At 38.2% G+C, this 13,689-nt stretch overlaps 1 protein-coding gene across 1 annotated transcript in view; it reads left to right on the forward strand.

The window, feature by feature from the left end:
- LOC139735877 (5'-3' exoribonuclease 1-like) overlaps positions 1 to 13,689 on the forward strand; it is an 85,217-nt gene that overhangs the window by 55,141 nt on the left and 16,387 nt on the right. The window contains exons 27-32 of the mRNA XM_071646628.1: positions 3,686 to 3,748; positions 4,177 to 4,309; positions 8,213 to 8,403; positions 10,609 to 10,755; positions 11,698 to 12,060; positions 12,118 to 12,531. Coding sequence (XP_071502729.1) covers positions 3,686 to 3,748; positions 4,177 to 4,309; positions 8,213 to 8,403; positions 10,609 to 10,755; positions 11,698 to 12,060; positions 12,118 to 12,531 — 1,311 coding nt within the window. The remainder of the gene's footprint in view (positions 1 to 3,685; positions 3,749 to 4,176; positions 4,310 to 8,212; positions 8,404 to 10,608; positions 10,756 to 11,697; positions 12,061 to 12,117; positions 12,532 to 13,689) is intronic.

Consider the following 13,689-nt stretch of genomic DNA (forward strand, 5'->3'; position numbering starts at 1 on the left):
CCTATCATCTTATCCCCCTTTGAATTTATATACGCAGTAGTTCAAAGTATGAATTTTTTGCACAGTAAAATTTTTTGCAAACTCCCCTAAGAGTAGCCAGTGCTATCCCAATGTTCATATCACTTGCCTACAGCCATACCACGCTTAATATACCGGTTCTCGTCCAATCACTTGAGCAGCTACTCTCCATGCAATAAAAGCTGACGGTGACACAAAAACCCAAAGGGTTTTGAAAAAAAAAGGGAGATGTCTATCAGTGCAATCCGTGATCAAGCCCAGGCATTCAATAATTCTGTAAACTGCTTCTTAACTAGCATGAAGTACAAAATCTGGTGCATTACCTGAATAATACATATTTGTACCTGTGTTGTCACAATTTTAGAATATATGTGACCCGCTACAACAAAAGGGTCCTAAAGTCGCGCACGGTTGAAGCCGTGAAAATCGAGTTTGAAGTCAGAGCATCAAAATTGGTCAAAACTTACGATTTTCTGATTTTGACATAATATTTTAGTCTGACATATCTTCTATCATCTGTCAAAATTTTGAAGCAAAATGGTGAAAGGAAACACCAAAATATAGCGTTTTTCTGGGCCATGTTTTTGGGCGTTTCAACGAAGCAGAAACGGGTTCCAAAATTTGGATTGAGCGCCACAGATAGGCTCCGCCCCTAACAACGACCAGAGTGATCTCATTGGTCAGTTTGCTGCTTGCCGCTAACCGAAGCGTGAAGCTCACACACTGCCCAGTCGACTGGTGCGTGCAGGCGGGGTGCGCTATGCCCAGCTGCTTCTCCTGGCATCCTGGTCACTGATTGGTCGGTGAGGAGACCGCCGACGCTGTGCTTGAATGAGCATTTCGGGAGTTGCTAGGGCTTGCCTTCTATTGTCCGGAGGTGAAAACTGACTTGCGTGTCCCTTGATCGCGATTGCGTCACAAGGAAAGCTTTTAGGGTGCTTTTCTCGAAACAGTGATTTCCCAGACGTCTCGACATGCTCTCTTTTTAACATCGATATCTCCGCAGCCGATTATTTTTATAAGATGTGTTATATATCAATTTAAAGCAGAAAGATTAGGAAATTATGCCATGCAATTTTCAAATAATTGACCTAATTAATTTAGGATCATTTTGTTGTAGCGGGTCACATATACAGTTGAACCTCTCGTATCCGGACAAGTCGGGACCGGGGCTCATCCGGATAAGGGATTTGGCCTGATACGGGAGACTCAATGCTTTATACATGTACATATACATACACATGTACTGATGTAGCCCATTGTAGTACCACGTGTAGTAATGTGTGTACTGCAACCTTTTCATTGTTACACTCAGTAACAGACCCCAAAATAGAGGTTCATGTTTGCAAGAATGAAATCATTTTCTTTTATAAATTCTTGGGATGATTTACCTAAATAATTATTAAGAAATGTATCAAGTATATGTAATTCATTGTGTTTGTGTAGGAGATCTCAAGGAGTTGGGAATCCCCCTTTCCTCCCGTAATTATTAAAAAAGAAATCACGGCGAGATTGCGTCCGTATAATAGAGAGATCCGGATAAAGGGAGGCCGGATAAGAGAGGTTCAACTGTACATAGTTATAGACAAATTTTTGATGACTTGACTAAACAGAGATTCCACAAAACCTTATTGCCCAGTGATAATTCTAAGTTGTTTCATGTACTAAAATTTGCTACTGAGCCTTTTCTTGACTCAAACAATCATTCCTCTGAAGGGTCATTTTGAAGTTGTTTGCCACCTTTACCTTTGGTTGTCTAATGTGAAACCAATGTTGGACTTTGCCCAAAATATCTTTCTTTGATACACAATAACAAGATTGTCATTGGACATTTGTCTAAGCATTTTTTTTTTAATTATTATTATCGCTGCTGCATCCTGTAAAGTAATAATCTGTTTTATTAAATAGGTCAAGTGTAATATGTGTTGTGATTAGTTAGGTTCCATCACATGATCATGTAAACATTTTGGTATAGTGCATGGCCGTGCCCCATACTGAAACACTCGCTGTGCACCTACGCTTTAGTTATCTCTACAGTGGGGGGGGGGGGGGGGGGGGCCTGGAATGTAGAGCAAGGCCTCCTTTACAATGTAGTTCTTTCAGCTCATGCATAGAGCACAAATAGCAGAAATCATGCAGTTTATACACAAGTCTGCTCAGCACAATATGCGGCTGAACATAAACAAGATTATGGTTATACTCTGCCGGCACAAAATCACTTGTAGATCTAGTGGGACCTAGACCTACAGAAAATGTATGTAGATCAAGGGGTCTATTTACTGTAGCAATAAGTGCATGTTCTATTAATGCACCAGTACTGGACTGTATCTAGAACTCCAAATACAAAATTATCCCTCGTGCAGTTCTATTTCACTCCGGCCTGCAGCCTCGATGAAACAGAATGGCACTCAGGATAATTTAGTATTTGTCACTCTATAATCCAGTATAGTGCATGATAGAACATGCACTAATTGTATAACAGAGTACTGATACAATACAAAGAATAAAAGAATCCTAGTGGAGCCATTGGATAAAAAAAACAAAAAAACAACAGGAAAAGCTTTACAGTTCTGTACATTTTCTTCGTGATTGGTTTTGATATTCTGTTCATGAAAATGTCACAAGTATTATAGTCAGGTACAATAGTTTCAACTTTAGCGGTGAAAAAGAAAATGTACAAACACAATACAACAAACAACCAAGTTCAAACCTTCTCATCAAACTTGATCTTCAGATAACAACTGAGGGAAGAATTTTACTTGCTCCATATTTGCAGAAGCGAACAACTGTTTCTGCTGTGAGAAACTGAAATAAAGATATTCCGTAGATTTCATTTTTTTGTGTGTGTGCTTTCAGTGTTCTTCTTCAAGGTCTCAACTCAAAACAGTAAAGACCATGCGTTTTTGCATTTTGTTAACCAATACAATTTCCCTTACACATTTGATAATCTTCCAATTGACAACTCGGCAATATCAATCACTGCTGACGTAGAAAGAGTAAGAGAAAAAGAAAAGTGTAGGGCAGGCAAATCAATTTTGAAACTTTTACACAGATTTGTTGTGACTGGGGCCCCTGAAAAGACAATCAGAAGATTGATTGAATCGCTTATGGTCATTAGTTGCAATTGACCAGTGTGCCCCCCATCACTTGGCCGTTAGTTCTGAATGGCATCGTTTATGTGTTTTTCAAATGAACACAGCCTCGGTTGTACCCCATGTTATTCTGCTACCCTAAAGCTGGAGTCTCATACTCACCAGCAAACAGAGTATGAAGTCGTGTGATGATGCAGTGTGCAAAGTGACATTAGTAATGGATGAAGGAAATATATTGCTAGTAGTAGTAGGTAGTTTATATGTTACATTTCCATCCCAGAAGATGAGCAATCTCAAAATAAAAAGAGGAACTGAGAGCAAACTTTAGAAGCAATTATCTTTGTATTTTGTTGCCAAGTTTCCAAGTTTGCAACATATTTCTGGATGTACAGTGCTTCTTGTAGTGGAGTACACTTCCAATTCATGCGTATACCATGGACCAAATAAATGTTGTGTTTATAGAAACTTTGAAAATTCTGACTTGTAGCTCCTTTTGATTTGATGTATGGCATATTTGCTTTGCTGTTTGTTAATTCATTCTTTTGTCTAACTTGTATTATTTTTCAATTAAACAGGTGACCCAGTCAACAAGTAAAAGGAAGGTGAACTTTGCAGTACGGCCACATCTTCTTTACAGGGTGAGAAAAAGACTGTATCATAATCCTGTAGAGAACTTTTAATCTAGTCTGTTGCTTACACAACAGAAGAGTTTAATGTTATAATTTGTATTTCAGTGTAGGTATTTATTGTTATGACATTCATTTTTATATGTGAGAAAAATGTTGTACCATTTAAGTTGATAAGAGGTGTAGAGGGAGGACATAGGGTACTAAGACAAAGCAATTGTTCCCCTGTAGTGAATTGCTAATCATCATGTTTTTATATGTAGTTAAATACGTTCTGTATATCAAGCAAAATAAGTCCATGGGCACAGTTACAACTATTGGCTTAAAAAATCAATCTATCAAACAAACAAACATAAAACAGACAAACAAACAAACATATACACTGTATATTTAGGTCATAATACCAGTGAATCACCTGCGTTACTTTAACCTCTTCTCAGCCCCTTGATGGACAAGGAAACCTCATCCCAGATCCAGATGCTACCTATCAGCTGTTTGACAGAGTTGTCAATGCTAGAGAGGGCTTCACTGTTCCACTAGGTCTCAGAGGAGTAGTGACTGGTATCCAAACAGGTCAGTGCTCAACTTTCCTATTCTCTCTTCTGCATTGTGTTTCACATACTTCTGCCATAGAGTGTAAATAAGATTACATAGACATTGTAGGTAAATCTTGACAACTGTGTTACTAGGATAGGATGTGCATTAATATTGTGTATCATGCACTCATGCATCAGTTGCATACTACATTTCTCAATACATTGTCCTTGTCATGTAGACATATGTAATGGTTAAGCTTTGATGTTGTGTTAGCCAGCTGTAAATTCGTCAAATACTGTGCTCACTGCAGTCTGTCAACATTGAGCTCAATCAGTCAGGCATGACTAGAGCATAGTGATCATAATTATCTAATGTTTCTAGCATTACTACTTACATTTCATGCTCCATGTGCAATTGCATGCTAGTATGGTGATTGTAATGATTGTGTAAACTAAAAAGGGACACAAATTGTGCCAGCTATTCTTTAAAAGATACATTGCGTGAAAACATGATGGCTTTATTATAGTTTTCTCTCAAAGTTAGGGATACTGGAGTTATCTCCTTCATTACTCATTGCCTTCATATATGCATGCACTTGTGTGTACACAATTGTATGTGATGCATGCAGGCAATATTATGTTTTGATGATGCCAGTTTCAATGTAATTATATGTCATTTTATGACATGATAAGACATGACTTTCCAGTGAAATTAAGTGTGGATGAAAGTGTCAGTGTGCAGTAAGATAGAACATATTTTGATAAATCTTTTCAGTCTGATGTCATTTTTTAAATATTCTCATCTTGCTGGTTTGCTATGTATATGAAATCCCTGTGTATGCATTTATTGCATAGTTGTTTCTTGCTATATCTTATGATCGAAACATAACAGGCTTTACTGAGAAAGGGAAGAAACAAAAACTGCATTCCTTTCAGTGCAATAATCTGGAATGTGTGCAGGCAAAGTGTCACATTGAGGATTTTCAGCATGCCCATCATCCAAATTTGGTTGTTACAAAGCTAGGAAATGCATTCTGATTTTTTTTTTCCCCTTAAGGGTGATAATGGACACAGAAATCAAGTGGCTCGTGGCTAAGACAAGGAGCTGAAGGCTAAATTATTGGGGGGGGAGGGGGGGGAGCTTAACCCTAACTAGGCCGGGCTTTTTTGGGTGTTCTAGGGCCGGGGAGGGGTTGATTCGGCAATCGATCTCGGCAATCGATCACGCAATCGCCATGAAATTTGGCACGTGCATTACCTGTGGCATATTCTACCAAGCTATACAAAAAGAAATGAGAATTTTTGTCATAATAATTAATTATGCTAATATATGCATAAAATCATACATTTTGCTCTAAATCAGAAATTAAAGCTCCTAGAATCCTAATTTTTGGTGAAAACATTCTTTGTAGCATTTCTGACAATGTACTTGAAAAAAAAATTTGGTATCAAAATAAATTTCTTATGTATTTTATTGTTTTATGTATTTTGTTTTTTCGACCTTTTGTTTTATCATTTTTTTTCCGCAAAATTTATGACAGAACCTATTTCAAGCATAATTATGTTAAAATTAATTAGTTTCAGCCTATGAAAGTGAAAATAATCAAATCTTTATGAATAAGAAGAGAAAACTCCATTTGCCTTGACTTCATACACAAAATCACGTTTTTGAGCCATTTTCGGTCTGACAGGCATGTATAAAACGTCATGCAGCGTCGTAATGGTATGCGCGATTTTCGCGAAAATGGTGTCAAAAGATGCGCGAGACTTGAAAGTAAAAAGTCAGCGAACAGCGCGGTCAAAAAATTTCGCGCGGCAGAGTAGTCATGAATAATGTCGAGGGGGGGTTGATTCACCCCCCCCCCCCCCCCCCCCCCCCGGCCTTCTTTTTAGGGTTAATAGAGTGATTCAAGAAATATTGTGGCACTTTGTCAGATTTTCGGGCAGTGCAATGGTATTGCAGGACAGTGATTAGATTAAAGATGAATCCAGGGAATGTCAAATGTTACAAATTCTGATCACCGACTAAATATTAGAGTGACAGGGCAGTATATCTTGGGTTTCCTTGAAAATAGTCAGCCAGTACTATTGACTAATAAATGAATTATTACTGAAAATCTAGTAATCATTCAATGATGGAAACCTTTACACTGCGAGAGGCAACTATAGTCATGGAAGGATGGGATGTTGAGTGTAATGACCTGTTCTTTTTGCAGATTGTATGACTGAAAAACAAACTGGACTTCAAGTGTTATATGTGACTGGCATCACGAAACAAACAAAAAGTCACGCCCCTTGATTTTACGTGAGGACTCAAAAAAGAGTAGTAGGTCAACCATGTCAATCTTGAGTTTTTCATATTTTCTGAAAGAGCTATCCTTCTTCTACATTATTCTTTAATTTAGGATCATAACATGAATGGGAAGGTGTGTTTTAAATAGTTTTTCTACGACCCCTTTTTGGGGGAGAATAGAATGATCAGGTATGCCATAGAGTCCCCTTTTCATTTCTTGAAATCCTTTACACACTCTTCGCTTTCAAGTCTGATAACTTTTGAAAGGATAACTCTACTGCTTTGAAACTTGGCATTAATCATGGACAAAATATGTTAATAAAGATGCTTAATTTGCAGCATAATCTGATCATTCCTTCATTGTTGTTGCTTCGATGGTTTACATCCTGTGTTTTGTCCCTTTCATTGCACAGCTAGCACGGCTTTGTAAGGATTAAGCGCTTGAATAGACCCTGTACTTCAGAGCCTCTTTTCTCATTTCACACTTGGGGAGTCCATTTGATTTGAACTATACATCACTTTAAAGCTTTTAAGAATCTACCTGTAACTAAAAATCCATGTCTGGCGACTCTTTGTTGGTTTTGTGATGCAGGGTCACATATGATGCTGCAGAGCTGTCACTTTATTTGCCCAAATTGGGCAGTTGTGTTTTATTGTATAATACATTGTAGCTATCAAGAAATAATTATATTGGATGGCAATGAATGAGAAACCAGGGAATATTGCATGAATCGAAGATGAGTGCAGTATTGGTCCAAACAAGTGCATTATTCCCTGGTATTCCATGAAATAAAGCCATCCAATATAAAACGTTATTACCTCTAATTATTATCTAGAAAAAGCATAAACTGTACAAAAGTACAATACTTCAACTAGTCTCTGAAGTTGACTGTGCACTGAAAAAGGATCAACTTGCTAGTTGCTACATCATGCAACTGCATATAAAGCAACTAACAAGTAAACTGTATAAGAGTTCTTACACTTAAATGTAGTACAGTGGCAAGTGTTTGCGCACTCAGCAAGCACTCACGGAACAGATGAGATCAAAGTTCAGTGTATTATTACACAGCCACTAACAACGGCAGCCTATGGGAATCAGTACATTAGCCTATGTGTTTTGTTCAGTATGCTCTTGTATTGCATAGTGAAAATCGAACAGACAAGAATACTTATTACTAATGTGCTGCTAAAACGTCTGATACAGATTATATTTGTTATTCCATTGAATTTGGTTTATTATATAAAATAAAACAAGTTTGACTAGAACTGTGATACAGCAAAATGTGATATGTAAAGTGTGCTGAAACCTGAATCATGAAGATATTGTAGAAGGGTAATAGACTTGTAGATTATCAGTCATATGAGGTTCATGTGTTAAATTCTAATATTAACATTCTTAATTTTGTTGATAAGCTAATAAGCATGTAATCATTTCAAGACTTTTTTTAAATGAAAGCCTTGCTATACATTTAACTGAAAAATGTTTTTTAATTAGTGGAAGAAATGTCTTGAAAGATATTTACAGATGCCAAAGATGTGCCATTTACAGTGCCACATGTACAGTCCCACCAAAGAGAGGGGGGGGAGAAGGAAAGTTTTCAAGCTATGTTTTATCATATTTGTATTGATATTTTTCTTTTGATATAGGAGCCACCGTTTTGGACACCAGCTATGTTGTTGTGTTTGATGAGGAGTTCCAAGGTGGGCTGGTATTGGGATGCACAGGGAAACGAGGATACAGAATGCCTCCAACAGCACTTATCAACATGTCCTTTGGCCTCAGGAAGGTTAAAGGTCAACAGAAGTTTGAGAAGACAATGGCTGTTGTGAAACCACAGGTAAACTGAGCCTATATTTTGCATCAAGAGGCCAAATTTAAACTCTTGCTCATTTTCATTATAAGGCAGAAATCCTTTCATGCCATAGTAAGAAATATTCATGGCAATGTAAGATGTACGTTATATGACTTCCTGATACTTATTACGTATTTCATATCTTTGAAATTCTCAATTGCATCTAGTCCCATCTTTTCTGATATCCGGCATCATATTCTACATGGTAAAGCCATTTTAATTTTGTTGACTCGTATATCTGTGCCCATTTTTTGTTGTTGATATAAAAATGTCAGACAAATACTTTCTGTTATGGAAGTGTGAGATGCAATAATCATAAAGATTGCATACTTTTCCACTGTTTTGTGGCCTTGATAAATTTGTTGGCTATGCATATACAAATTTTGAGTCCAAATGTAGCCCAAGTTTCAAAGCATGCCTCAGTAGCAAACTTATGCACCAATCTCTAGCCAAATGGGTAAATCTCCACCAATGCAAAGCGTTTTCAGGAAGGCAATTAGCCTGGCAGTATTGGCAAATATCTGACAAGACTTTGCAAAGTTGTTCTGTGTTATTTGCAAATGGTAATCAAATACTTGGATGACTAGTCTAGTAGTTGCTGCTACTCTTTCTTTTCAAGTATGAGAAGGGCATGAAATCTTGACTGTGTATGCATAGGCTGTATTGTTGAGTAGATATACCAAATATAGCATCTTTGCATCATCTTCACATTCATGGCTTATTTTTGTCTTCTGATCAAAAGGCTGATGTTCGCTATTTCCTATCTTTGTGCTTTTTGTATTTTGTCTATTCATCTTTCATCTTGCACAGGCTGCTGGTCATCTTTCATAATTACCATATTATCCTATTGCAGTTTCATTATTTTGTAAAAAACCAAGTTGGATTTTGACTGAACTTGCAAGCAATAGTTTTCAGAGACAGGGGATGCAAAATTGGTAAAATTTTAAGTGTGACCCCCTCATTTGGGCCCGTGGGCATAGCTTGGACCTGCCAAAACTATAAAATTCAAACTTTGTTTTCCACATTTGGAAGTAGCATAGTCAAGTTTATCGAGTGTAGTCATTGTTTCTCTCAGTGGCAATGGTGGCCTTACCTTGGTCTCTAAAAGAGAGTACCAATATGGGAAACAATCCATATATTAAATTAAAGGGGAAATAAACCCAAAACATGAATTCTGCTCATTAGATTGGGTGTTGATAACTTCCCACATTTGCCCAAGGCACAATCTTAGAAGATTTTTCCAAAAAGAGAAAAATCAGTGAATTTGAGAGCTCCGAATGGGCATGTTTCTGTCTCTGCACGCAGCCATTGTTTTGAAGGTGTCGCCGCTCGTCGCGGGGGGTGTGACGTTTTTGTGGAGTAGACAGTATCAGTCTCTCATTGGTCAAGCTTCACCGTAAATACAGTTCATATATACTCAATTTGTTGAATTATTTTTGCCGTATATTTGATAATAATTCCAATCAAATATATATATGCTATTAATGTCACTGATTTGTAAATTCAAGATTTGTGAAGAATGAGCGCATCAATTTTTGAGCTTCAAATTGATTACGAACAGTTTCGCACAAGGAGAATTGCACGTAGTCTCGAATTATAAACTCTAGTTCGCTTGGCGTTTATACTTGTATAGTACTGTACACGTACATACGCAGTATAGGTATTGTGTTGTAATACACACAGTACAGTATATTGCATTTTTGGATCGCCGAATGCTTGGCAGTAGACCATCATGTCGGTTGTCTGCTCCCGCTCTCTATTTACTTTACGTGTGTATATTGCATTGCATTCAGTCGCGCACATCTTGGAACTTCGTTTTGCAGTACTCCGCAAAAACGTCACACCTTCGCAGGGGTGCGTGAATTCGGCTGTCAAAATGGCGACCTCCAGTGTGAGTAGTGTGATGCACCAGCAGATGACATGTTACACTTTTGATACTGAATATCGCCACTTCTGAGGGCCTGAAATAACTGGTTTTTGTACTGAAATGCGTTTTACCCCACCCTCAACATAATCAGTGGGCTAAAAGTCTTGATTTTCATTCTTCTTTAAATATCCTATCTTCTCTCTCTCTTTTATGTGAGTAATAAATAGTCTGCACCCCACCTAACTATTTGGAAAGGCAACTGTGTTGCCACTATAACTTAATAGTTGATCTGTTCTGTTTGCTGCATGGGTTATAAATCACAGGTGAAACAGACCTCTGGACACACAAAGTCGCAGGACTACTATCAGACCCGCATGGCACGCCTAGGGTCTCCTGGAGCTGCTGATGGGCGGTCTATGCAGTCCAATGCTTCCATTGGGAAGATCAGGTCAGAGTCAGTCCAGAGCCAGGTATGTTCAGTATATTTTTACGTTTTCAAAAGTGTGTACACTGTATTCAATGTTGTATGATGTTCATGAAGTTGAAAGTCACACTAACATTATGTCTATCACCTAAATGGTAAATGGAGTTGTTGAGTTAGATTTTTAAAGGTTCAGTCATCTTGAAAATAAGGGTGAAATTTCTCCAAAAGGAAAGGTCACTTTTATGAATGATTGATAATATTACCAATGCCAAACCATTGAAAGTGAAAGTAAAATTACACAAATATTACTATTACACATATTATAAGAGACTGCAGTGCTGAGGAAGATGTTTGTATTTTGCTTTAAAAAATGCATGCCAGTAAGATATCTGTAGCATGGCTGAGATGACTGAAGGAAAACCATTTGTAGATTTATCAGAATAGATCAACTCAATGTACAAGTTTTGGCTGTCTTTACGTTTTAATGATATGCTGATTTTCATATGATGTGTAAATAGACTGTCCCAAATATGATGAAGAAATTGATCTGCATGCAGAACTCTTCTGCAGACACATTGTGTCCTCTTTATCTGCAATAGGGTCATAGAGTATTATGCTTTTAAGAAAATTCAAAGCTAGCAATATTATGCAAACACCTACCCAGTCATATGACTAAATTGAGTCTTTCAAACTACCAGTGATATCCTGTGCTATAATTATATGTACATGACCCACAGTATCAAGACAATGTTCTAAAACTCTCTTTTTTTAACTCTGAGCTTGTGCAAGTTTTGACCAGTTTGTTCTGGCTTTGACTGCATACATTCACTTCAAACATTTATTCTATGGTTGCATTGATCCATGATCTACCATTTCATTTTCTTCCAAAGATATCAAATGACACAAGAGAGAAATTATATTGTATACATGTATTTTGTATGGCACTATGTTTGTTGGTAATAATGTGGCATTTTACACGTTTCTAAAGATTGACACCAGAAACAAAGTGCCCGAAGGAGCTGGAGGATCTCCACTCTCCTATGCAGCAGCCACAAATACATCTCGTCACAAGGTACTAGATGCACAGGTGAAACAAGCAGTCACTTCCCAGCCTCCTGTGGTTGGAATGAAGGGTCTTGGGAAGATACCAGGTAGTAAAAAGGAGAAGAAGGGTGAGCAGAACCAACAGCACAGCAGGCAGAAGGACTTTCCTGTCCAAGAGAAAAAGGTCACAATACTGAAACGTAATCAGAGAATTGGTGAAGCTCAGACTAAACACATGTCACAGACCAATGTGCTAGAGCCACAGGGATCTAGAAAAGTAGATGATGCTTCTCCAAACAAACAGACAGTCAGCAGAGATATGGGGAAGAGGAATGATATTGTAGACTTCTCTAATCCTATCCAGGATGAAGAAACTCTTCCATCACAGAAGAAATCAGAGAGAAAGGATGATAGCCAAATAAAACATGTGGATTCTCCTTCAGCGCAATTGCCACGTCTCTCAAAGGAAAGCTGTAGTGAGGCAGATATGCAGAATGATAGAGCTGTTGACAATCTGGATGAGCTCTCTGCTATCTGGAACAAGCTGATGTTGGCACAGGAAATTCCTTCTATGGTTGTTGAACAGGATGACAAAGGGACAACAGTGATGACTATTACGCAAGCCACAACAGAGGCTAAGGAGGAAACAGTCAAGAGAGAGAAGCTTGATGACACAGAAGAGTATGTTACCAGTTGTAGTTCTGGAGATGACCAAGACAGCGCTGATGTTGATGATCATGATGAAATAGAGAGAATGACTCCCAACACCTACAGAAAGGTGAGTCAGCACAGGATGTGGCTATTGCTGTTCGATCATTCAGATCAGTAGGGTGCTAGCAATATATGTAAGTATGTATAATGCATGTAGTCTGTAATGTCACCCATCACCTTGTTTTAAAGTAGAAATTCATAGGAATTTGATAGCAGTAGAACTTGGAATATGGGAATTCCAATGTATGATGAAGGTATCAAGTCATATATTAAGAGAGGAAAATGTATTGCTACTTCACAGTCGCTATTAAAAATTCAGCCCTAGGAGTGTTCGGAAGACCCTGCTGAATCGTCCGCCAGAAGGTTCTTTTCTGATGACGTCATGCACTGGATATGTAGTCTCCGAGTGTCTACGTGTTCCATATAGGTATCATAGGGAGAAGACCGGGAAATTGTTTGAAGTATGTTTTCACAGCCTGATCAATTCAATATTTCAGTCTCTGAGTACATTTCTTCCACATCTACATGTAGATCATAGCATTCGCTTCCAGTCGAACCTCTCAAATCATAACATTTATGACTGCTAATGTTGCATAAAGGGGATTTATTTCACCATTGAGTGTTGCGTTTGGTGCTCATTTCGGCTCCGTTCCTTCAAGAAGTAGGTCCGGCAGTCGCACGCCACCGCTCTCATCCGCTCTCAGCAGCATGCAGTGCGCTTACTGGTGTGTGTGTGTATGCATGTGTGTGTGTGTGTGCATGCGTGTGTAGAGTTGAGAGCGTTTGTTCACTTCGTGTATATCTGCAGGATTTGTGATTGTGTGTGTGTATGTGTGTGTGTGTGTGTGTGTGTGACGATTGCGTAAGCGTGAACTCGCTACATTGATATGCAGCAAATGAATGAAGCTTCCCACCGTACCATCATGCTGGGATTCCAAGTAGTTCTGCTGCTGAACTGTCGATCAGCTCTTATCGCAGCTTATATTTCTTATACTGGACTGATCACTACTGTCGACTCATGCATTTGAAAGTTGAAAATTTCACTTTAGTAGAAAAACGAAGTCACATGTCTTTAAAAAAAATGCGAGAGGTCTTTAATACTCGTACGCCAAGGCAAGTTCATTAAAAAGGAGCTGTCACATTTGCATGCTGTATCAATCCGGTACATTTTGTGGAGCATTTTCCGGTTAGGGGGATTGCGACCCACTCCCAGCTACACAATGTT

This window comes from Diadema antillarum, unplaced genomic scaffold, assembly GCF_040938485.1.
Source record: "Diadema antillarum isolate AM-2024a unplaced genomic scaffold, OU_Dant_1.0 seq00000604_RagTag, whole genome shotgun sequence".
NCBI classification, from domain to species: Eukaryota; Metazoa; Echinodermata; class Echinoidea; order Diadematoida; family Diadematidae; genus Diadema; species Diadema antillarum.